Genomic DNA, 26,707 nt, shown 5'->3' with positions numbered 1-26,707 from the left:
CGGTCATTGTGAACCAGAGACACGGTCATTATGAACCAGGTGACACGGTCATTATGAACCCAGAGACACGGTCATTATGAACCAGGTGACACGGTCATTATGAACCCAGAGACACGGTCATTATGAACCAGGTGACACAGTCATTATGAACCCAGAGACACGGTCATTATGAACCCAGAGACACGGTCATTATGAACCAGGTGTCACGGTCATTATGAACCCAGAGACACGGTCATTATGAACCCAGAGACACGGTCATCATGAACCCAGAGACACGGTCATTATAAACCCAGAGACACGGTCATTATAAACCCAGAGACACGGTCATTGTGAACCCAGAGACACGGTCATTGTGAACCCAGAGACACGGTGAACCCAGAGACACGGCCATTATAAACCCAGAGACACGGTCATTATGAACCAGGTGACACGGTCATTATGAACCCAGAGACACGGTAATTATGAACCCAGAGACACGGTCATTATGAACCCAGAGACACGGTCATTATGAACCCAGAGACACGGCCATTATGAACCCAGAGACACGGTCATTATGAACCCAGAGACACGGTCATTATGAACCCAGAGACACGGTCATCATGAACCCAGAGACACGGTCATCATGAACCCAGAGACACGGTCATCATGAACCCAGAGACACGGTCATCATGAACCCAGAGACACGGTCATCATGAACCCAGAGACACGGTCATCATGAACCCAGAGACACGACCATTATGAACCCAGAGACACGGTCATTATGAACCAGAGACACGGTCATTATGAACCCAGAGACACGGTCATTATGAACCCAGAGACACGGTCATTATGAACCCAGAGACACGGTCATTGCGAACCCAGAGACACGGTCATTGTGAACCCAGAAACACGGTCATTGTGAACCCAGAGACACGGTCATTATGAACCCAGAGACACGGTCATTATGAACCCAGAGACACGGTCATTATGAACCCAGAGACACGGTCATTATGAACCCAGAGACACGGTCATTATGAACCAGAGACACGGTCATTATGAACCCAGAGACACGGTCATTATGAACCCAGAGACACGGTCATTATGAACCCAGAGACACGGTCATCATGAACCCAGAGACACGGTCATCATGAACCCAGAGACACGGTCATTATGAACCCAGAGACACGGTCATCATGAACCCAGAGACACGGTCATCATGAACCCAGAGACACGGTCATTGTGAACCCAGAGACACGGTCATCATGAACCCAGAGACACGGTCATCATGAACCCAGAGACACGGTGAACCCAGAGACACGGTCATTATGAACCCAGAGACACGGTGAACCCAGAGACACGGTCATTATGAACCCAGAGACACGGTCATTATGAACCCAGAGACACGGTGAACCCAGAGACACGGTCATTATGAACCCAGAGACACGGTCATTATAAACCCAGAGACACGGTCATTATGAACCCAGAGACACGGTCATTATGAACCCAGAGACACGGCCATTATGAACCCAGAGACACGGTCATTATGAACCCAGAGACACGGTCATTATGAACCCAGAGACACGGCCATTATGAACCCAGAGACACGGTCATTATGAACCCAGAGACACGGTCATTATGAACCCAGAGACACGGTCATTATAAACCCAGAGACACGGTCATTATGAACCAGAGACACGGTCATTATGAACCCAGAGACACGGTCATTATGAACCAGGTGACACGGTCATTGTGAACCCAGAGACACGGTCATTATGAACCCAGAGACACGGTCATTATGAACCCAGAGACACGGTCATTATGAACCAGAGACACGGTCATTATGAACCCAGAGACACGGTCATTGTGAACCAGGTGACACGGTCATTGTGAACCCAGAGACACGGTCATTATGAACCAGAGACACGGTCATTATGAACCCAGAGACACGGTCATTGTGAACCCAGAGACACGGTCATTATAAACCCAGAGACACGGTCATTATGAACCAGGTGACACGGTCATTATGAACCAGGTGACACGGTCATTATGAACCCAGAGACACGGTCATTATGAACCAGAGACACGGTCATTATGAACCCAGAGACACGGTCATTGTGAACCCAGAGACACGGTCATTATAAACCCAGAGACACGGTCATTATGAACCAGGTGACACGGTCATTATGAACCAGGTGACACGGTCATTATGAACCCAGAGACACGGTCATTATGAACCAGGTGACACGGTCATTATGAACCCAGAGACACGGTCATTATGAACCCAGAGACACGGTCATTATGAACCAGAGACACGGTCATTATGAACCCAGAGACACGGTCATTGTGAACCCAGAGACACGGTCATTATAAACCCAGAGACACGGTCATTATGAACCTGGTGACACGGTCATTATGAACCAGGTGACACGGTCATTATGAACCCAGAGACACGGTCATCATGAACCCAGAGACACGGTCATTATGAACCCAGAGACACGGTCATTATGAACCCAGAGACACGGTCATTATGAACCCAGAGACACGGTCATTATGAACACAGAGACACGGTCATTATGAACCCAGAGACACGGTCATTATGAACCCAGAGACACGGTCATCATGAACCCAGAGACACGGTCATTATCAACCCAGAGACAAGGTCATTATGAACCCAGAGACACGGTCATTGTGAACCAGAGACACGGTGAACCCAGAGACACGGTCATTGTGAACCCAGAGACACGGTCATTATGAGCCCAGAGACACGGTCATTATGAACCCAGAGACACGGTCATTATGAACCCAGAGACACGGTCATTATGAACCCAGAGACACGGTCATTATGAACCTAGAGACACGGTCATTATGAACCCAGAGACACGGTCATTATGAACCCAGAGACACGGTCATTATAAACCCAGAGACACGGTCATTGTGAACCAGGTGACACGGTCATTGTGAACCCAGAGACACGGTCATTATGAACCCAGAGACACGGTCATTATGAACCCAGAGACACGGTGAACCCAGAGACACGGTCATTATGAACCCAGAGACACGGTCATTATGAACCTAGAGACACGGCCATTATGAACCCAGAGACACGGCCATTATGAACCCAGAGACATGGTCATTATGAACCCAGAGACACGGTCATTATAAACCCAGAGACACGGTCATTATGAACCCAGAGTCACGGTCATTATGAACCCAGAGACACGGTCATTGTGAACCCAGAGACACGGTGAACCCAGAGACACAGTCATTATGAACCCAGAGACACGGTCATTATGAGCCCAGAGACACGGTCATTATGAACCCAGAGACACGGTCATTATGAACCCAGAGACACGGTCATTATGAACCAGGTGACACGGTCATTATGAACCCAGAGACACGGTCATTATGAACCAGGTGACACGGTCATTATGAACCCAGAGACACGGTCATTATGAACCCAGAGACACGGTCATTATGAACCAGGTGACACGGTCATTATGAACCCAGAGACACGGTCATTATGAACCCAGAGACACGGTCATCATGAACCCAGAGACACGGTCATTATAAACCCAGAGACACGGTCATTATAAACCCAGAGACACGGTCATTGTGAACCCAGAGACACGGTCATTATGAACCCAGAGACACGGTCATTATGAACCCAGAGACACGGTGAACCCAGAGACACGGTCACTGTGAACCCAGAGACACGGTCATTATAAACCCAGAGACACGGTCATTATGAACCCAGAGACACGGTCATTATGAACCCAGAGACACGGTCATCATGAACCCAGAGACACGGTCATTGTGAACCCAGAGACACGGTCATTATGAACCCAGAGACACGGTCATTATGAACCCAGAGACACGGTGAACCCAGAGACACGGCCATTATAAACCCAGAGACACGGTCATTATGAACCAGGTGACACGGTCATTGTGAACCCAGAGACACGGTCATTATGAACCCAGAGACACGGTCATTATGAACCCAGAGACACGGTCATTGTGAACCCAGAGACACGGCCATTATGAACCCAGAGACACGGTCATTATGAACCCAGAGACACGGTGAACCCAGAGACACGGCCATTGCTTTGTAAATAAACCGACACGGCAATTGTGAAACCCACCGCCATGATGGCGTCGTGGGCCTCCGGGTCAAAGTCCCCGTGGAGCAACGCATTCCCTTCCGAGCCGAGCCGTGCGTTCGCCGACGCCGCGTGGATCGTGCGGAGGCGATCCTCCACGGCTCGCCGCTTGAGTGAGCGCAGACGCACCACCTCCCCCAGCCTGCGGCGTCTCTCCTGGCACGCGCGGGGAGACGCAGGGAGACGCGGGGAGACACGGGGAGACACGGGGGAGATGCGGGGAGACACGGGGGGATGCGGGGAGACATGGGGGGATGCGGGGAGACACGGGGGGATGCAGGGAGACACGGGGAGACGCGGGGAGACGCGGGGAGACGCGGGGAGACGCGTGGAGATGCGGGGAGACACGGGGAGATGTGGGGAGACAGAGAGACGCGGGGAGACACGGGCACACACAGGGATGCACGGGGAGATGTGGGGAGACGTGGGGAGATGGGCGGAGACACGGGGAGACAAGGGGGATAGGGAGAAACGGAGATGTGGGGAGACACGGGGAGACCCAGGGAGACATGGGTAGACACGGAGAGATGTGGGGAGACATGGAGAGATGCGGGGAAGCACGGGAAGACACAGAGAGTTACGGGGGAAATGCGGAGAGACACGGGGATATGCACGGAGACACGGGGAGATTCAGGGAGACACGGGGAGATTCAGGGAGACACGGGGAGATTCAGGGAGATGCAGGTTGACACGAGAAGACACCGGGAGACGTGGGGAGACAAGGAGAGATGCAGGGAGACACGGGGAGATTCAGGGAGATGCAGGGAGACACGGGGAGATCCATTCTTGATACTGGCAAAAAAGGTCCCTTCATTTATAGTTGAAAGTTATCGTTCATGGTTATGTTTCACAGCTTAGTTATAGTTTATAAGTATGGTTGAATTCATAGCCGAAGGGGCACCGACCTCCTCCTTGCGTGCCTTCACGGTGGCCCGGCGCTCCTTGCGACGCTCGTCGGCGCGACGCACAGAAGCAGCGACGGCACGTGGGTGGGACTTGATCTGGTCACGGGGGATGGAGGGCGACGGTTAATCAAACGGCCTGCTTGGACATGAGCGTGTTGTTCGATTTGTTTGTCAAGTGGCGCTCATCGCACGGCACAAACCTAACAAACGACAACTGTCCTCTCCACAGGTGAATCACCTGTGGAGAGGACCAGCTGCCTGTGATTCTCGTGAGACACCGTCATCACCACGCCAACTCAACGCAGCAGCGGCGGCCGTTTGCAAACCGTCGAACAAAGACGGTCACCGCATTGCGCGCTTTCAGATGCTTCAACAACAACCGGTATTCGCCACACACACACACACACCTACACACCTACACATACACACGTACACACACATACACACACGTACACACGTACACACACACGTACACACACACCCACAAATACACACATACACATGTACACAACAACAACCGCCATTCGCCACTAAGTGGCGGTGACGTCACCACGACGCTTGTGCCAGGCCATGTGCACCTTCAGGCCACGTGAAGTGTCGAACGCCCGCGAGCAGGAGGTCACGGGGCAGACCCAGGTGCCACGGGTCGACTGACTGAGATGACTGAGATGACTGGCTGGTGCACCACCTGTGCCCCCTACTGTGCCAACCTGCTGTGCTTTAGCCACCCGGCGCTCCGCTCGTTGTTGTGAGCGTCGCTCCTCCGCACTCCATTGTTGTTGGAGGGCGACTGCCTCCAACTGCCCAGTAGCGTCCTTCACGAGCCTCCTCCACAGAGGCCGATCTTGACACCGCTGGTACCGGTCATCGGCAAGTCCACTCAGCTCCACGTCCTCCTGTACCACGTCACTCCATCTCTTCTCTAGCCCGTGCCGTGCCCGTTTAGCCCCCTCGATCCGGCCGAACAAAAGCTGTTTCGGCATGCGGTGGCTGGGCATGCGGGCTACATGACCCAGCCAACGCAGCCTTGCCTGTCGGAGGAGCTCACCGATGGGACCTTGCCCAGATCTTTCAAGAATTTGTGAGCTCCCACACAATCCAGCTTGGTTAAACCCAGGATGGATCGTAGGCAGGCTAGCCTAAATGTTTCTAACCGGCGAAGATGTTCCATTAGGGGGGTCCACGTTTCGCAAGTGTAGAGAAGGGAGGGAATGACCGTGGCCGAGAAGACCTGAAGCTTAGTGCGGAGAGACAGACCAGGTAGCTTCCACACAGTGTTACGCAACCGATGAAAAGTTATTGCCGCTCGACTGATTCGGAGTGAGACCTCTGCTGTTAAACTGGAGCCGGTCATAAGCACACTGCCCAGGTATGGGAAACTCTCCACTCTCTCCACAATTGCCCAATCACCGATTGGGAGTTGTGGGGGTGGAGTGTCCGATGGTACAAAATACCCAGGCTGGTGCTTAGTTTTGGTGGGGCTGATGGTAAGGCCCCATCTCTTCGTGGCACGCTCCAGTCCCAGCAGCAGCGTCTTCAACTCTTCCTCTGAATGAGCAGCTATTACCAAATCATTGGCATACATAATGTGGTTGAGCAATAGGGAGCCATCCCTTGACCGCACCCGGGCATCGATCAGCCTCCCATTATATCTGTACCATATGGAGATTCCCCCGTTACAGCTATTGAAGGCTTCACGAACTACGTGGTCAAAATAGATGTTAAATAATGTGGGAGCCAGAGGACATCCCTGTCGCACCCCAAGGTGTACAGGGAATGGCTCTGACTCCCGGCCACGTAGTTTTATCCGGGCCCGCTCACCATCATGAAGGTCCTTAATGATCGTGAGCAGAGGGTCAGGGACTCCAAAAGCACGAAGAACAGCCCAGAGCCCAGGCCTACTGATGGTATCATAGGCCTTGACCAGGTCAATAAAGCAGAGATGTGGGTCTTGTTGGAATTCCCTACACCTCTGCTGTAGCAGACGGACAGAAAATATGGCATCTGTGCAGGACCGCCCTTTCCTGAAACCGCATTGGGGCTCCGCAAGCCTCTCCTCAGCGTGCCTGGCAAGGCGATGTTGAATAATCCTTGCCAGGACCTTTCCCGGCACACCGAGGAGTGAGATGCCCCTGTAGTTGTTACAGTCTGTGCGGTCCCCCTTCTTAAAGAGGGGAACCACCAGGGCATCCTTCCAATCGTTATGATGTCATATAGGGCAGTCTGTGCACAAACGCCACCCTCCCTCAGCATTTCGCTTGGGAGATCGTCTCTACCCGGTGCCTTTCCTCGTCTCAGACTCCGGATCGCCTTCATTACTTCCTCAACAGATGGCACCTCAGCCAGCCAGTCACAGGGGGTGACTTCTTCCAATATTTGAGGCACCGCAGCCTCAGCAGGGTCATCCCCACTTTGTGCCACGATGTTTTCCTGGCAGAGGGATTTCCCCTCCCCCAGGACCTCACAGAAATGCTCAGCAAATCTGCAAACCTGTTCCTGGGGGTCAGAGATTGGATCACCGTTTTTTTCCCTAATGATGGTAATAGGTGTGGCGCTGCAGGTTACTTTTTTGATGGAGTTAAATAGAGATTTGTGATCACGGGCCACTGAGGCAGACTCCTCAGCAACCCGCGACCACCACCCATCCTTGCAGCGCCTCACGGCTCTCCGAACCTCCGAGCGAAGGCTGCGGTAAGCGTCCTCATTCTCTGACGTGGGATTCTGTAGCCGATGACAGTGGGCCTGTCGCTTTCTCTCAACCATCCTCAACACCTCCTCTGTCAGCCAGGGTCTCTGGGGAGGTCTGGACCGCGTACCCAAAGCAGCCATTGCAGCTGCATGAATCACAGTTCTAAACCTCGCCCATTTACCCTCGACATCAGGAGGAGTGGGGGACGATGCCAACACCAGCCGCAAGCGATGATGAAATTCTCGCTTGCAACTTTCATCAGATAACTGAGACCAGGCCACTTTAGGTCAGAATGGGGTCCTGGGTGTACACCCACCACCGGAGTGGAAGAATGGCAGGCGCATCTTACAGATGACTAGTCGATGGTCAGAGGGCAGATCAGCTCCACGGTAGGTCCTGGTGTCAAGGACATGGGCTCGCATCCGCTGGTCCATCACTATGTAGTCCAGCAGATGTTCTTGCTTGGACCCGGCATGCATCCATGATGTTGCGTGGATGTGCCGATGCCGGAACAGCGTGTTGGTAATTACAAGCCCATGGGCTGCACAAAAATCTAGCAGCCTCCTACCGTTGTTATTGCGCTGATCTGGCCAATGCCCTCCAATCACTCCAGACCAGGTGCCAGCATCATGACCAACTCGGGCATTGAAGTCACCCAACAAGATGACTCTATCCCAAGGGGCCACATTAGCTAGCACCTGTGACAGGAGGTCATAGAAAGCATGTACACACACATACACACACACACGTACACACACACACACATACATACACACACACGTACACACACATACACGCACCAACAACTGCCATTCGCCACTAAGTGGCGGTCACGTTATCACGGCGCTTGTGCCAGGCTAGGTGCACGTTAAGGCCACGTGAATTGTCGAACGCCCACTGGCAGGAGGTCACGGGGCAGACGCAGGTAGTAGTGTGTTACCAATTGTTTTCTTGGTGACTATGGTCTCAGCTGCCTTGAGATCATTGACAAGATCCTCCTGTGTAGTTCTGGGCTGATTCCTCACCGTTCTCATGATCATTGCAACTCCACGAGGTGAGATCTTGCATGGAGCCCCAGGCCGAGGGAGATTGACAGTTCTTTTGTGTTTCTTCCATTTGCGAATAATCGCACCAACTGTTGTCACCTTCTCACCAAGCTGCTTGGCAATGGTCTTGTAGCCCATTCCAGCCTTGTGTAGGTCTACAATCTTGTCCCTGACATCCTTGGAGAGCTCTTTGGTCTTGGCCATGGTGGAAAGTTTGGAATCTGATTGATTGATTGCTTCTGTGGACAGGTGTCTTTTATACAGGTAACAAGCTGAGATTAGGAGCACTCCCTTTAAGAGTGTGCTCCTAATCTCAGCTCGTTACCTGTATAAAAGACACCTGGGAGCCAGAAATCTTTCTGATTGAGAGGAGGTCAAATACTTATTTCCCTCATTAAAATGCAAATCAATTTTATAACATTTTTGACATGCGTTTTTATGGATTTTTTTGTTGTTATTCTGTCTCTCACTGTTCAAATAAACCTACCATTAACATTATAGACTGATCATTTCTTCGTCAGTGGGCAAACGTACAAAATCAGCAGGTGATCAAGTACTTTTTTCCCTCACTGTATGTGTCTCTATGTATCTCTACAGGTTTCTATGGGTCCCTATGCATCTCTATGTGTCTCTGTGTCTCTATGTGTGTCTATGTGTATCTCTGTGTGTCTCTATGTATCTAAGTCCCTCTGCGTGTCTCTATGTGTCTTTATGTGTCTATATGTGTCTCTATGTGTCTCTATGTGTCTCTGTATGTCTCTATGTGTCTCTATGTGTCTATGTATCTCTACGGGTCTCTATGATGAGCCTCTAAGTTGAGCTATCGGTTGTGATTAGCCAGGTCGCTTGTGAAAAAGAGCTCAATTGGGCCTTACCTGGCAAATCTAAAATAGTTTAAAGTTTAGCAGTCATCATGTGGCAATGCTGCTCATTGCTGGCCGCTTGGTGCTAGCTGCTCACCAGGTGAGCGTCAGGCTCCTCGAAGCGGAAGTTGAACTTCCTCTCAAACTCCTCCTGCTTCTTGAGGAAGGCCTCCTCCTCTCCCTCCTCCTCTCCCTCCTCCTCACACTCAGAGTCGGCACCATCCTCCTCCTCCTGCTGCTGCTGCTCCTGCTGCTGCTTCTTGCGTGTTCTGGAGAATGCATCGTCACCACCACCACCATCATCGTCACCACCACCATCGTCACCACCACCATCGTCATCATCCTCACCATCGTCACCACCACCATCGTCATCATCATCACCATCAACGTCGTCACCACCACCACCATCATCACCACCACCACCATCATCACCACCATCATCGTCGCCACCACCATCATCGTCACCACCATCACCATTGTCACAACCACCATCATTACAACCACCATCATCGTCACCACCACCATCGTCATCATCACCACCACCACCATCATCATCGTCGTCGTCGCCACCACCACCATCGTCGCCACCACCATCATCGTCACCATCACCACCATCATCGTCACCATCACCACCATCATCGTCACCATCACCACCATCATCGTCACCATCACCACCATCACCATCACCACCATCATCGTCACCACCACCACCATCATCGTCACTGCCACCTTACCCTTGCTGACTGTCACCATCACCGTCATCACCGTCATCACCATCTTCGTCGCCACGGCTGCCGCGGTCGATGTACTTGCGGTTGAGAACGTAGTCCTTGAGGAATCTCTCGCCCTCGTCCAGACTCGGGTCATTCCAGTAGGTGTGCAGGAAGTCCTGGGCAGAGTTCAACATGGCCGGATCACTTGTGTGCACGCACTGTTGCACGCGAGTGTGTGTATCTGTGTGTGTCTGTGTGTCGACTCAGCCTCAAATGAGTACCTGGTGCGGTGTGTAAACATCGCCACTGGGGAGACAAAGGCGGTCGGGCGTGGTGCTGGCCACCCACCCCCTCGTGTACCGTTCCGGCCTTCATAGGTGCTCGCTAACAGCACTTGCCCCTACAGTCTGTTACAGGCTATAATGGGGATCTTTGTCTGTGTGTGTGTCTGTCTGTGTTTGGCCTTTCCCCTCATGGCGTTTGTGACCACCACAATGGCTAAATGGGGGCTCTGGACGGACGCGAGGGGCTGGTAACACCTCCACCTTCAATTAATTACCGCTAAACCACGACAGAAATTTTTCATTAATAAGCTTGTGCCGGAGGCCCCGGGGGGACAGGCGTCTATGACGTCTCCTGGCCAAACCCCAATTGGCGGAGCCAGGAGATTGAATCTCTACCCTCGGGGCTCCTCCAGAAACAACGAAAAGCCATTACGGATGGCCACGTGGAATGTTCGAACGCTCACTGCGGAGGAGAGGCTGCCACTCCTCTGTCGGGAGCTGGACCGGTACCGCCTGGATCTCTGTGGCATTCAGGAGGTCCGGTGGACCTGTTCTGGCTCCTGCCATCATGAGGGGTGGACAGTCCTCTACTCGGGGCAGCAGACTGCCAAACAACAGGGTGTGGCTCTTCTTTTGAACAAAATAATGAAGGGGGCGTGGGAGCGTGGCGGTGAGGTGTGGGAAGCTGTAAGCCCCAGGCTACTTTGGGCTCGCCTTCCTATCAACCGGAGGCGAGGAATGGTGGTCGTGGTTACTTATGCCCCCACCGAAGATGAACATTCGTGGAGGGATGCAGGCAAAGCCGCTGAGTCAGATGCCTTCTATGACCTCCTGTCACAGGTGCTGGCTAAAGTGGCCCCTCGGGATAGAGTCATTATGTTGGGTGACTTCAATGCCCGAGTTGGTCTGCTGGCACCTGGTCTGGAGTGATTAGAAGACATGGACCAGATCAGCTCAATAACAACGGCAGGAGGCTGCTAGATTTTTGTGCAGCCCATGGGCTTATAATCACCAACACACTGTTCCGGCATCAGCGCATCCACACAACATCATGGATGCATGCCGGGTCCAAGCAAGAACATCTGCTGGACTACATAGTGACGGAACAGCGGATGCGGGCCCATGTCCTTGACACCAGGACCTACCGTGGAGCTGATCTGCCTACTGACCATCGACTTGTCATCTGTAAGATGCGCCTGCCATTCTTCCACTCCAGTGGTGGGTGTACACCCAGGACCCCATTCCAACCTAAAGTGGCCTGGTTTCAGTTATCTGATGAAAGTTGCAAGCGAGAATTTCATCATCGCTTGCGGCTGGGATTGGCATCGTCCCCCACTCCCCCTGATGTCGAGGGGAAAGGGGCAAGGTTTAGGACTGTGACTCATGCAGTTGCAATGGCTGCTTTGGGTACGCGGTCCAGACCTGCCCAGAGACCCTGACTGACAGAGGAGGTGTTCAGGCTGGTTGAGAAAAAGCGACAGGCCCACTCTCAGCGGCTACAGCATACCACGTCAGAGAATGAGGAGGCTTACCGCAGCCTTCGCTCGGGGGTTCGGAGAGCCGTGAGGCGCTGCAAGTATGGGTGGTGGTCGGGGGTTGCTGAGGGGATGGAGTCTACTTCAGTGGCCCACGATCACAAATCGCTCTTTAATTCCATTAAAAAAGTAACCTGCAGTGCCACACCTATTACCATCATTAGGGGAAAGAACGGTGATCCAATCTCCGACCCCCAGGAACAGGTTTGCAGATTTGCTGAGCATTTCTGTGAGGTCCTGGGGGAGGGGAAATCCCACAGCCAGGAAAACATCGTGGCACAACGTGAGGATGACCCTGCTGAGGCTGCGGTGCCTCAAATCTTGGAAGAAGTCACCCCCTGTGAGTGGCTGGCTGAGGTGCCATCTTTTGAGGAAGTACTAAAGGCGATCCAGAGTCTGAGACCAGGAAAGGCACCGGGCAGAGATGATCTCCCAAGCGAAATGCTGAGGGAGGGTGGCGTTTGTGCACAGACTGCCCTAAATGACATCATAACAGTCTGGACCACTGGACGGGTTCCGCAGGATTAGAAGGATGCCCTGGTGGTCCCCCTCTTTAAGAAGGGGGACCGCATAGACTGTAACAACTACAGGGGCATCTCACTCCTCAGTGTGCCGGGAAAGGTCCTGGCAAGGATTATTCAACATCGCCTTGCCAGGCACGCTGAGGAGAGGCTTGCGGAGCCCCAATGCGGTTTCAGGAAAGGGCGGTCCTGCACAGATGCCATATTTTCTGTCCATCTGCTACAGCAGAGGTGTAGGGAATTCCAACAAGACCTACATCTCTGCTTTATTGACCTGGTCAAGGCCTGATACCATCAGTAAGCTTGGGCTCTGGGTTGTTCTTCGTGCTTTCAGTCCCTGACTCTCTGCTCACGATCATTAAGGACCTTCATGATGGTGAGCAAGCCCGGGTAAAACTACATGGCCGGGAGTCGGAGCCATTCCCTGTTCACCTTTGGGTGCGACAGGGATGTCCTCTGGCTCCCACATTATTTAACATCTATTTCGACCACGTAGTTTGTGAAGCCTTCAATAGCTGTACTGGAGGAATTTCCATATGGTACAGATATAATGGGAGGCTGATCGATGCCCGGGTGCGGTCAAGGGATGGCTCCCTATTGCTAAACCACGTTAGATATGCCGATGATTTGGTAATTGCGGCTCACTCAGAGGAGTTGGAGGCGCTGCTGCTGAAACTGGAGTATGCCACTAAGAAGTGGGGCCTTACCATCAGCCCCACTAAAACGAAGCACCTGCCTGGGTATTTCGTACCATCGGGAACTCCACCCCCACAACTCCCAATCGGTGATGGGGCAGTTGTGGAGAGAGTGGAGAGTTTCCCATACCTGGGCAGTGTGCTCATGACCGGCTCCAGTTTAACAGCAGAGGTCTCACTCCGAATCAGTCGAGCGGCAATATCTTTTTATCGGTTGCATAACGCTGCATGGAAGCTACCTGGTCTGTCGCTCCGCACGAAGCTTCAGGTCTTCTCGGCCACAGTCATTCCCTCCCTTCTCTACGCTTGCGAAACGTGGACCTCCATAATGGAACATCTTCGCCGGTTAGAAACATTTAGGCTGGCCTGCCTATGATCCATCCTGGGTTTAACCAGGCTGGATTGTGTAAGGAGCTCACAAATCCTTGAAAGATCTGGGCAAGGTCCCATCGGTTAGCTCCTCCGGTAGGCAAGGCTGCATTGGCTGGGTCATGTAGCCCGCATGCCCAGCCACCGCATGCCGAAACAGCTTTTGTTCGGCCAGATCAAGGGGGCTAAACGGGCGTGGCACGGGCTAGAGAAGAGATGGAGTGACGTGGTACAGGACGTGGAGCTGAGTGGACTTGCCGATGACCGGTACCAGCGGTGTCAAGATCGGCCTCTGTGGAGGAGGCTCGTGAAGGACGCTGCTATTGGGCAGTTGGAGGCAGTCGCCCTCCAACAACAACGGAGGGCGGAGGAGCGACGCTCACAACGAGCGGAGCGCCGGGTGGCTAAAGCACAGCAGGCTGGCACAATAGGGGGCAAAGGTGGTGCATCAGCCGGTCATCTCAGTCATCTCAGTCAGTCGACCCGTGGCATCTAGGTCTGCCCCGTGACCTCCTGCCAGCGGGCATTCGACACTTCACGTGGCCTGGTGGTGGTGGTGACGTCACCGCCAATTAATGGCGAATGGCGGTTGTTGTTGTTGTTGTGTGCAAGTCACCATGTCCTCCACTCCTTCCGCCTGCTCAGCTTGGCCTTTCAGCCATAATCGGTAATCAAGCTCCTCTTCCTCCTGCACACGTGAACACACAAAGATCCACCCCAAACCCCGTGATCGAAGAGCCACAGCCAATCAACATCAATCAAACTCAGTCCGCTGATTGGGTGATAGCAGAGCCACAGCCAATCAGCATCAACCAAACTCAGCCCACTGATTGGGTGATAGCAGAGCCACAGCCAAACAGCATCAATCAAACTCAGCCCACTGATTGGGTGATCGTAGAGCCACAGCCAATCAACATCAATCAAACTCTGCCCACTGATTGGATGATAGCAGAACAGTGACCAATAGAGATACATAGAGACCCATAGAGATACATAGAGACCCATAGACATACATAGAGACCCATAGAGATACATAGAGACCCATAGAGATACATAGAGACCCATAGAGATACATAGAGACCCATAGAGATACATAGAGACCCATAGAGATACATAGAGACCCATAGAGATACATAGAGACACACAGACATATAGAGATCCTTAGAGACACATAGTGACCCATAGACATATATGGTGCGATAGACGTTCAACACACACACACTCACACAGCCACTCACCCACTCACATAGTCACTCACCCACTCACCCACTCACATAGCCACTCACCCACACTCCAATTAGCACGGATGGCTGTGTACCGTGCGACAGAAGCCCAACGTACATCGGGTCAAGCTCAACGGCAACCACAGGGGAATGGCAACCAGCGGCAGAGAGCGACCGAGAGGGAGACGGAGTGGCGGGGACGGTGCTGGGAGTGGGGAGGAACGACACGGGGCTCCGAGCCTCTGACCTTCTCACCTTCTCCTCGTTGCTCTTGACGCGTTTCTTCAGGAATCCACCATCTCCTCCTCCTGCTTCTTCATCAGCTCCACCTCCACTGGCATCGTCGTCGTCATCGCTGCCATCTATGAACTTCTTGAAGCTGTCGCAAGCGGAAGAGGCAGCGGTAGATTTTGGCAAACGGCCACAGGCAGAGCACTGAGCATGCAACAAGGCTCCTCCTCTCGGTCGCCAAAGTCGACGCACAGCTTCATCGGCCTGCGGTCCACTCTCAATTACAGGGACTCCTCGACTTAGGAACGTTCGACTCACGAACTTGAAGAAACATGAAGACACTTGCCCGTATGTCCAGTTGCCCGATTAAACCGAGAATCGTAAGTTCAGCCATCGTGCGGTAGATGGCGGTGGTGGCATCTACATATGCAGAACGTGAAGAACCAGTGGCATCTACATCTGCAGAACGTGAAGAACCAGTGGCATCTACATCTGCAGAACGTGAAGAACCAGTGGCATCTACGTTTACAGTACGTGAAGAACCAGTGGCATCTACATCTGCAGAACGTGAAGAACCAGTGGCATCTACAGAACATGAAGAACCAGTGGCATCTACATCTACAGAACGTGAAGAACCAGTGGCATCTACATCTACAGAACGTGAAGAACCAGTGGCATCTACATCTGCAGAACGTGAAGAACCAGTGGCATCTACATCTGCAGAACGTGAAGAACCAGTGGCATCTACATCTACAGAACGTGAAGAACCAGTGGCATCTACATCTGCAGAACGTGAAGAACCAGTGGCATCTACATCTACAGAACGTGAAGAGCCAGTGGCATCTACATCTGCAGAACGTGAAAAACCAGTGGCATCTACATCTGCAGAACACAAAGAACCAGTGGCATCTACATCTGCAGAACGTGAAGAACCAGTGGCATCTACATCTGCAGAACGTGAAGAACAAGTGGCATCTACATCTACAGAACGTGAAGAACCAGTGGCATCTACATTTGCAGAACGTGATGAACCAGTGGCATATACATCTGCAGAACGTGAAGAACCAGTGGCATCTACATCTGCAGAACGTGAAGAACCAGTGGCATCTACATCTGCAGAACGTGAAGAACCAGTGGCATGTACATCTGCAGAACGTGAAGAACCAGTGGCATCTACATCTGCAGAACGTGAAGAACCAGTGGCATCTACATCTGCAGAACACGAAGAACCAGTGGCATCTACATCTGCAGAACATGAAGACCTAGTGGCATCTACATCTACAGAACATGAAGAACCAGTGGCATCTACATCTGCAGAACACGAAGAACCAGTGGCATCTACATCTTCAGAACACGAAGAACCAGTGGCATCTACATCTGCAGAACGTGAAGAACCAGTGGCATCTACATCTACAGAACATGAAGAATCGGTGGCATCTACATCTACAGAACGTGAAGAACCAGTGGCATCTACATATGCAGGCTATTATACAACTTTTAAAGCCATTCCCCGTGTTTAGTGTACATGTCGTACAACATGTTTGGAATCGACGGGAGTAAAGTTGGTCTCATGAACAAATCGACTTATGAACAGAGACCTCTGGAAACTAACTCATTCGTAAGTTGAGGAGTCCCTGTACTATTATTTACGGCTGAATTGGCATACAGTAAAAACCTTGGATTGCGAGTAACTTGGCCTGCGAGTGTTTTGCCAGAGGAGCAAAAATGTTAATTAAATATTAATTTGATATACGAGCGAGATCTTGCAATACGAGTAGTAGTACGTGTACACGCTTTGTACTGCCGAGCGTCACGTGATCACAACTGATGTACGAGCGAGGTCTTGCAATACTAGTAGTGTACGTGTACACGCTTTGTACTGACGAGCGTCACGTGATCACAACTGATATACGAGCGAGGTCTTGCAATACGAGTAGTAGTGCGTGTACACGCTTTGTACTGACGAGCGTCACGTGATCACAACTGATATACGAGTACTTTGATATATGAGAATTATGCTCGCAGTATCCAAAAATGATGAAAAATTAGATTAGATTTTAACCCCCATTTCATGTCCTCTGCTTGTACCTGAATCGTTGTGAATAAAATACTTTAGAGGGGAAAATAATAATAATAATAATAACAGATTTCACCCTTTCTGGCAATATAAACAGGAGTTGTTTTAACACCAAAATCGATACCTTCATCAAGTCAGCATTAACCACACGTACTTGAAGTGAACATGCAAACAAACATGGTCTGGGGTTCTTAATTGATTGTCTTCATGCTCACGGTGACTTTCAGACCACATTCCATTCTCTTTATAGCCCCCCCCCCTCCTCCGTTCATAGATGGACTCGTCCGTCCTGAACAACCGCCAGTTGCTGTCCGTGGTGCTAACGTTAAGAAAAAAAAAAGTACTTTCTTTAAAAAAATATTGCTGTGGTTTTCACACTTGATGAGGATTGCGCTTGTGTTGCAATCGAAACGTTGTGATAATTGTATTGTTTCATTATTTTATTGTTTCCCTTCTACGTGGTGGTGACTTTATCGATAAAACCAAGAATATGAATCCCTGCAGTCACGAAAGCTTTGAATCTAAATGTATGGTCCAATAAGATATGCATCATCTTTTAAACTGATTGTCCTACACCAGACAACCTTCTTTGTTGGACTAGTGTCTCACTACCAGTGTCAGACCAGATAACGCTGAAGGGTGAAACCTACAAAGACCATGCAAGTATCAGAACACGTTTAGCTCAGGTCGAGCAGATATCTTTTTGCCATTATAAAGGAATGAAAAACACGAATAGGTTGCAAAAGGTTGCCGTTTGAACACCGTAACACCTGTTTTAATCGCCAGGAAGTGTAAAACCTATTCCTATTGGACACCCTTTGATGCCGGCAACAATATCCCATGATGATGACGATTTATTTAACGCGCGTGGTTTTTTTAATTTGCGCGTACCCTTTGTCCACGCCGTGTTTTTTCTTCGCGTGAGAATCCTGGATTCTCCAACACCACCGGCGTGCTGAACTAGTAACGAATTGGCGGATTTAACGAGTCTGTGGGGGTAGCGGGGGAGCCTCACCTGGCTTTCAGCTGCTTCTGTTCCTCGATGTAGGTGGGCGAGGCGCTCCTCTGCAAGCACACACGAACACGCACGCAAACACGTACACGCACAGGTCCAGAACATGTACAGAACATCGCCTATGCAGCCACGTATCAAGGCTGTTGGGGAAGTGCTGTCGGCGAATAGCAACTATGTGGGGGTGGGTGGGCAGACCCAGGACGAATGACACGGCCATCGTGAACCCAGAGACACGGCCATTGTGAACCCAGAGACACGGTCATTATGAACCCAGAGACACGGTCATCCATTCACCCAATTACCTGCTTCATGACTTCATCAACATCGTCATCCTCATCTTCTTCATCTTTGTATTTCCTGAGATGACAAACCCAGTTCAATAAACATCGCCAATTACTAACAAGATAAACAGTGAATCTTAGTGGACTATCACCTGGCTAAATAAAGGACGTCAGTCACTAGAGACGGTGAATCTTAGTGGGAGGCTCTCACCTGGCTAAATAAAGGACGTCAGTCACTAGAGACGGTGAATCTTAGTGGACTATCACCTGGCTAAATCAAGGACGTCAGTCACTAGAGACGGTGAATCTTAGTGGGCTATCACCTGGCTAAATAAAGGACGTCAGTCACTAGAGACGGTGAATCTTAGTGGGCTATCACCTGGCTAAATAAAGGACGTCAGTCACTAGAGACGGTGAATCTTAGTGGGCTATCACCTGGCTAAATAAAGGATGTCAGTCACTAGAGACGGTGAATCTTAGTGGGCTATCACCTGGCTAAATAAAGGACGTCAGTCACCAGAGACGGTGAATCTTAGTGGGCCATCACCTTGCAAAATAAAGGACGTCAGTCACTAGAGACGGTGAATCTTAGTGGGCTATCACCTGGCTAAATAAAGGATGTCAGTCACTAGAGACGGTGAATCTTAGTGAGCTATCACCTGGCTAAATAAAGGATGTCAGTCACCAGAGACGGTGAATCTTAGTGGGCTATCACCTGGCTAAATAAAGGACGTCAGTCACCAGAGACGGTGAATCTTAGTGGGCTATCACCTTGCAAAATAAAGGACGTCAGTCACTAGAGACGGTGAATCTTAGTGGGCTATCACCTGGCTAAATAAAGGACGTCAGTCACTAGAGACGGTGAATCTTAGTGGGCTCTCACCTGGCTAAATAAAGGACGTCGGTCACTAGAGACGGTGAATCTCAGTGGGCTCTCACCTGGCTAAATAAAGGACGTCAGTCACTAGAGACGGTGAATCTTAGTGGGCTATCACCTGGCTAAATAAAGGACGTCAGTCACTAGAGACGATGAATCTTAGTGGGCTATCACCTGGCTAAATAAAGGACGTCAGTCACTAGAGACGGTGAATCTCAGTGGGCTATCACCTGGCTAAATAAAGGATGTCAGTCACTAGAGACGGTGAATCTTAGTGGGCTATCCCCTGGCTAAATAAAGGACGTCAGTCACTAGAGACGGTGAATCTTAGTGGGAGGCTCTCACCTGGCTAAATAAAGGACGTCAGTCACTAGAGACGGTGAATCTTAGTGGGCTATCACCTGGCTAAATAAAGGACGTCAGTCACTAGAGACGGTGAATCTCAGTGGGCTATCACCTGGCTAAATAAAGGACGTCAGTCACTAGAGACGGTGAATCTTAGTGGGCTATCGCCTGGCTAAATAAAGGACGTCAGTCACTAGAGACGGTGAATCTTAGTGGGAGGCTCTCACCTGGCTAAATAAAGGACATCAGTCACTAGAGACGGTGAATCTTAGTGGACTATCACCTGGCTAAATAAAGGACGTCAGTCACTAGAGACGGTGAATCTTAGTAGGCTATCACCTGGCTAAATAAAGGACATCAGTCACTAGAGACGGTGAATCTTAGTGGGCTATCACCTGGCTAAATAAAGGACGTCAGTCACCAGAGACGGTGAATCTTAGTGGGCTATCACCTGGCTAAATAAAGGATTATCAGTCACTAGAGACGGTGAATCTTAGTGGGCTCTCACCTGGCTAAATAAAGGACGTCAGTCACCAGAGACGGTGAATCTTAGTGGGCTCTCACCTGGCTAAATAAAGGACGTCAGTCACTAGAGACGGTGAATCTTAGTGGGCTATCACCTGGCTAAATAAAGGACGTCAGTCACTAGAGACGGTGAATCTTAGTGGGCTCTCACCTGGCTAAATAAAGGACGTCGGTCACTAGAGATGGTGAATCTCAGTGGGCTCTCACCTGGCTAAATAAAGGACGTCAGTCACTAGAGACGGTGAATCTTAGTGGGCTATCACCTGGCTAAATAAAGGACGTCAGTCACTAGAGACGGTGAATCTTAGTGGGCTATCACCTGGCTAAATAAAGGACGTCAGTCACTAGAGACGGTGAATCTCAGTGGGCTATCACCTGGCTAAATAAAGGACGTCAGTCACTAGAGACGGTGAATCTTAGTGGGCTATCACCTGGCTAAATAAAGGACGTCAGTCACTAGAGACGGTGAATCTTAGTGGGCTATCACCTGGCTAAATAAAGGACGTCAGTCACTAGAGACAGTGAATCTCAGTGGGAGCCGCTCCACCTGGCTAAATAAAGGACTCACCCCTCTTGCTCCAGGATGATTTTCCTCTCGTAATCGTGGATGTACAGGGGAGTTCGCTCTGCACGCCTGGAATTCCTCTTTTCGCTATCGGCCTTCATGTCATTGTCTGCAACGCACGCACACACAGACACGCACACACAGACACGCACACACAGACACACGCAGACACACGCACACACAGACACAACAGCGAGTGGTTGAGTGGGTGACTGTGTGATTGGGTGAGTGAATGGTTGAATGGGTGAGGGATTGTTCACTAATAAATCTGCGAGTTCCTCTCCATCACCGAGCCGTTTAAAACGCTTCGTGCGCTGCGATTTGTATGGCTGTGTCGTGTGGTGGAGGTCTTGCAACACAAATGCGGCCAGGTCAGTGTCACATGGTCTAACCCAGAAAATCGACAATGGATCGAAGTTCTGACGGTAATGCTCACACAAAGACCAACCGTGTAGCCTCCACTACTGTTGGGGGCAAGCGCTCGTTTTGGCGGTGGCCGCGAGTGGGAATCGAACTCAGGTGTCTGCCGGGTTCACTGCCCGGCACCCTAAACGCAGCGCTGTGACTCCAAACATCATCATCATCACGGTGGCTAGGAGATGTTAACTCCCTCGCCTGGTCTACAGGAGGTCTATGTGGAGTCTGTGCCTCTCTCATTATCATCACGGTGGCTAGGAGATGTTAACTACCTCGCCTGGTCTACAGGAGGTCTATGTGGAGTCTGTGATTCTCATCATCATCATCATCACGGTGGCTAGGATATGTTAACTCCTTCGCCTGGTGCGCAGGAGGTCGTAAATGGTCTTCCGGGTCCCTCTGGGTTGTCCCCTCCACATTTAAAATCAACATTTGCCACCCGTTCAAGAGTATTCGGCAGCTGATGTGAATTTCCACGCGACGACGACGATGATGCTGATGATGCTGATGATGATACGCCGCCACTTCGTTAAGCAGCTATCGTTTGCGATGTGACAGGTCGTAGTGGAGGAACTTGTATGGTAAAAAAAAAAGTATTATTTAGAAATTATTCATTAAAAACACGCCTTAATGAAATGTACCGTACGAGTAATGGCGACCTCCACGACTCCAGGAAGTGACTCCGAAGCTCGCCACGACGTAAGGGGACCGTGGTCATTTAAAGCCAACGTCAGTTGAGCGTGGACATAATGTATACAAAATAATGTTTAAATGTATTTTTTTTATTTTTAATGATATAATATAGTTATTGTCATCATCAGCATGACATAAGTATACCAAGAGAGTGAGTTAGGAATAGGTTTTACCCTTTTACCTGGCACAAAAACTGACACCTTTATTTAAGGCATCATGTCTGCAATAACCACAACACAAGCAGTCAAAATGCAAACAAAAAAGACAACTCTGATAATAATAATATGCACTGTCCTTGAATTTGATGGGTCCACACCCGAGACGGCTTTTCTTGAATAAAGGTGTCAGTTTTTTGTGCCAGTTAAAAGGGTAAAACCTATTCCTATATCTTGTTACTGGCAAAGGAGGTCTCATAATGTTAATGCTCACCCCGAGCCCTCAATACTCTGATGGTGCGCTGTTTTTGAGTTGTACGCCTTTTGGCGTCTTCTGGTCCAACACCAATGGAGACTAGGCTCTAAGAAAAGCTGTCTCGGGTGTGGACCAATCAAATTCAAGGACAGTGCCAATATTATTATCAGAGTTGTCTTTATTAGTTTGCATTTTGACTGCTTGTGTTGTGGTTATTGCAGACATGATGCCTTGAATAAAGGTGTCAGTTTTTTGTGCCAGTTAAAAGGGTAAAACCTATTACTATATCTTGTTACTGGCAAAGGAGGTCTCATAGAGAGTGAGTTAGTTAAATAAAACCGCATAAGAACAAAATAGTTTCATGAGGCGAGTTTTAGTGTGGGTGCACGCGCACGTGCACGCAGACTCAACCCACCCTCATCCTCGGCCTCGTCATCGTAGAAGCGCTCGCTCTGCTCGTAGACTCGGGGGTCTCGCTTCTTCAGCAGGGACAGAGTTCGGTAAAACTGTCGCTCCACCTTGGGTGAGAAAACCTGGGGCAGAGGGAGACTCACTGAGCCAGCCACTCGCACTCAGCCACACGTCCATCCACTCACCCACTCGATCACCCAGCCAGCCACTCACTCAGCCACCCACTCACGCTCAACCGCACGTCCACCCACTCACCCACTCGATCACCCAGCCACCCACCCAGCCACCCACTCACACTCAACCACACGTCCACCCACTCACCCACTCGATCACCCAGCCACCCACTCGATCACCCAGCCACCCACTCACGCTCAACCGCACGTCCACCCACTCACCCACTCACACCCAGCCACTCACTCACGCTCAACCACACGTCCATCCACTCACCCACTCGATCACTCAGCCACCCACTCACACTCAACCACACGTCCACCCACTCACCCACTCGATCACTCAGCCACTCACCAGCTCGCTCACCCACTCACACTCAACCACACACCCACCCACTCAACCACACGTCCATCCACTCAAACACTCGATCACCCAGCCACTCACTCAGCCACCCACTCACACTCAACCACATGTCCACCCACTCACCCACACGTTCACCCACTCACCCACTCGATCACCCAGCCACTCACTCACACTCAACCACACGTCCACCCACTCACCCACTCAATCACCCAGCCACTCACCAGCTCACTCACCCACTCACACTCAGCCACCCACTCACACTCAACCACACGTCCACCCAATCACCCACACGTCCACCCACTCATCCACTCGATCACCCAGCCACCCACTCACACTCAACTAGACTCCACCCACTGACCCACACGTCCATCCACTCAACCACACGTCCACCCACTCATCCACTCGATCACCCAGCCACTCACTCAGCCACCCACTCACACTCAACTAGACGTCCACCCACTCACCCACACGTCCATCCACTCAACCACACGTCCACCCACTCATCCACTCGATCACCCAGCCACTCACCAGCTCGCTCACCCACTCACACTCAACCACATGTCCACCCACTCACCCACACGTCCACCCACTCACCCACTCGATCACCCAGCCACTCACCAGCTCGCTCACCCACTTACACTCACCCACACGTCCACCCAATCGATCACCCAGCCACTCACCAGCTCACTCACCCACTCACACTCAACCACACACCCACCCATTCACTCAACCACACGTCCATCCACTCAACCACACGCCCACCCACTCACCCACTCGATCGACCAGCCACTCACCAGCTCACTCACCCACTCGCATTCAACCACACGTCCACCCACTCGCTCACCCACCCTGTCACTCAATCAACGACTTACTCATCCACTCACCTACCTGCTCACCCACCCGCTAACTCACCCACCCATGATCCACTCGCTCACCTACCCAATCGCTCACCCACCCTCTCGCTCACCCACTCACCAAATCAACCACTCATTCACCGACTCAGCCACTCACTATTACAACCACACAAACTCACTAAATCACCCACTCACCCAGCTCCCTAACCTAACCCAATGACTGAACCACCCACTCACCAATGCCGCAACCCACTCACCCATTCACCCACACACTTACCCAATCACTCACCCACACACTTACCCAATCACTCACTCACCCATTCACCCACACACTTACCCAATCACTCACTCACCCATTCACCCACACACTTACCCAATCACTCACTCAACCACTCAGTAGCTCACTCACCCACTCACCCATTCACCCACATACTTACCCAATCACTCACTCACCCATTCACCCAAGCACTTACCCAATCACTCACTCACTCACCCACTCACCCATTCACCCACACACTTACCCAATCATTCACTCAACCACTCAGTAGCTCACTCACCCACTCACCCACACACTTACCCAATCACTCACTCACCCACACACTTACCCAATCACTCACTCACCCACTCACCCATTCACCCACACACCCAATCACTCACTCACACACTTACCCAATCACTCACTCACTCACCCACTCACCCATTCACCCACACACTTACCCAATCACTCACTCACCCACTCATCCATTCACTCACACACTTACCCAATCACTCACTCACCCACTCACCCATTCACCCACACACTTACCCAATCACTCACTCAACCACTCATCTACTCACCAATTCACCCACACATTTGCTCACCCACCCACCCAATCACCCACTCACCCACCCTTATGCATTCAGGCAGTGGGATTGGCCATCCGACAGAAATCCCAACGAAGCTCTTACCACATTTTCCTCCTCACTCTCGGAGCTTGAGTCGTCCTCTTCTGAGCTGTCCACATTCCCATGACGGGAACTCACTGCAGGAAAACAGTGTCCAGGGTTAGCGAGGATCTCTTCATCACAGGGGCTCATAGAGCAAGACTCTGAGGCTCCCACAGGGCTCAGTGTTAGTATGTGAGGCTCACACAGGGCTCAGCGTTAGTCCGAGGCTCACACAGGGCTCAGTGTTAGTCTGTGAGGCTCACACAGGGCTCAGCGTTAGTCTGTGAGGCTCCCACAGGGCTCAGTGTTAGTCTGTGAGGCTCACACAGGGCTCAGTGTTAGTCTGTGAGGCTCCCACAGGGCTCAGCGTTAGTCTGTGAGGCTCACACAGGGCTCAGTGTTAGTCTGTGAGGCTCAGTGTTAGTCTGTGAGGCTCAGTGTTAGTCTGTGAGGCTCAATGTTAGTCTGTGAGGCTCAGTGTTAGTCTGTGAGGCTCAATGTTAGTCTGTGAGGCTCAGTGTTAGTCTGTGAGGCTCACACAGGGCTCAGCGTTAGTCTGTGAGAGTGTTTCACTGTGAGAGTGTTTCACTGTGAGAGTGTTACACTAGGAGTGTTCACTGTGAGAGTGTTTCACTGTGAGAGTGTTTCACTGTGAGAGTGTTTCACTGTGAGAGTGTTTCACTGTGAGAGTGTTTCACTGTGGGAGTGTTTCACTGTGGGATTGTTTCACTGTGAGAGTGTTTCACTGTGCGAGTGTTTCACTGTGGGAGTGTTTCACTGTGGGAGTGTTTCACTGTGAGAGTGTTTCACTGTGAGAGTGTTTCACTCACGCGGCTTCCCTCGGGCCCCGCGTCGCGTCCCGGGCACCGTGCGGCGCATTTCTAAAGACCTCACACTCCTCACGCTCCCCTCACACTCCTTACACTCCCCTCACACTCCTCACACTCCTCTCCCCACTCCCCTCACACTCCTCACTCTCCTCTCTCTCCCCGCTCTCTCCACTCTCCCCGCTCTCTCCCCAGTCTCTCTCCTCTCACTCTCTCCTCTCTCTCCCCACTCTCCTCACACTCTCCACTCTCCCCACACTCCTCACACTCTCCACTCTCCCCACTCTCCTCACACTCTCCACTCTCCCCACACTCCTCACACTCTCCACTCTCCCCACACTCCCCACTCTCCACTCTCTCCGCTCTCTCCCCACACGTGGAGCGAGCGCACGAGCTCCCCGGAAGTTGCGTAGTTTATGCAAATGACCCACGTATCGATTCGTCGACTCCGATGCCTTATATAAAATCTGCTCAGGTTTTCGATTCCCCGAGGGTTGCTTTGTCTCCAACCCGCTGCAGCTGCACTGAAAATAACTCCTCGACGCGCTCCGTGCTCAGTCATTATGAACAAAACGAATGCGATAGGCGACGTTTCGGGCCATGCCCATTCTTCACTGCGCTGAACTCATTGTGCTGGCAGACTATCGATTCCAAAATCACTAAACCGGGTGCGTCGATGCCATCGCGCGTCTCGATTCGATTCAGGACAACCGAACGCAACCCCTGCAATCGATCCGC

General features: G+C 51.3%; 1 protein-coding gene across 1 annotated transcript in view; it reads right to left on the bottom strand.

Annotated features, from left to right (window-relative positions):
* Positions 1–26,399, bottom strand: part of KRI1 (KRI1 homolog) — a 42,609-nt gene extending 16,210 nt beyond the window's left edge. Inside the window, exons 1-12 of the mRNA XM_032978494.2 lie at positions 25,973–26,399; positions 25,164–25,237; positions 22,832–22,949; positions 20,899–21,004; positions 18,605–18,659; positions 18,303–18,352; positions 15,235–15,358; positions 14,373–14,444; positions 10,374–10,528; positions 9,737–9,908; positions 5,042–5,137; positions 4,119–4,292 (exon numbers count right to left, since the gene is read on the bottom strand). Coding sequence (XP_032834385.2) covers positions 4,119–4,292; positions 5,042–5,137; positions 9,737–9,908; positions 10,374–10,528; positions 14,373–14,444; positions 15,235–15,358; positions 18,303–18,352; positions 18,605–18,659; positions 20,899–21,004; positions 22,832–22,949; positions 25,164–25,237; positions 25,973–26,021 — 1,245 coding nt within the window. The 5' untranslated portion in view covers positions 26,022–26,399. The remainder of the gene's footprint in view (positions 1–4,118; positions 4,293–5,041; positions 5,138–9,736; positions 9,909–10,373; positions 10,529–14,372; positions 14,445–15,234; positions 15,359–18,302; positions 18,353–18,604; positions 18,660–20,898; positions 21,005–22,831; positions 22,950–25,163; positions 25,238–25,972) is intronic.
* Between the last annotated feature and the right edge of the window lie 308 nt (positions 26,400–26,707).

Source organism: Petromyzon marinus, chromosome 67 (assembly GCF_048934315.1).
Source record: "Petromyzon marinus isolate PM22_M1 ecotype Great Lakes invasive population chromosome 67, UKy_Petmar_22M1.pri1.0, whole genome shotgun sequence".
Taxonomy (NCBI): domain Eukaryota; kingdom Metazoa; phylum Chordata; class Hyperoartia; order Petromyzontiformes; family Petromyzontidae; genus Petromyzon; species Petromyzon marinus.
The sequence above is the reverse complement of the archived record's forward strand: the minus strand, read 5'-3'. Positions and strand labels throughout refer to the sequence as shown.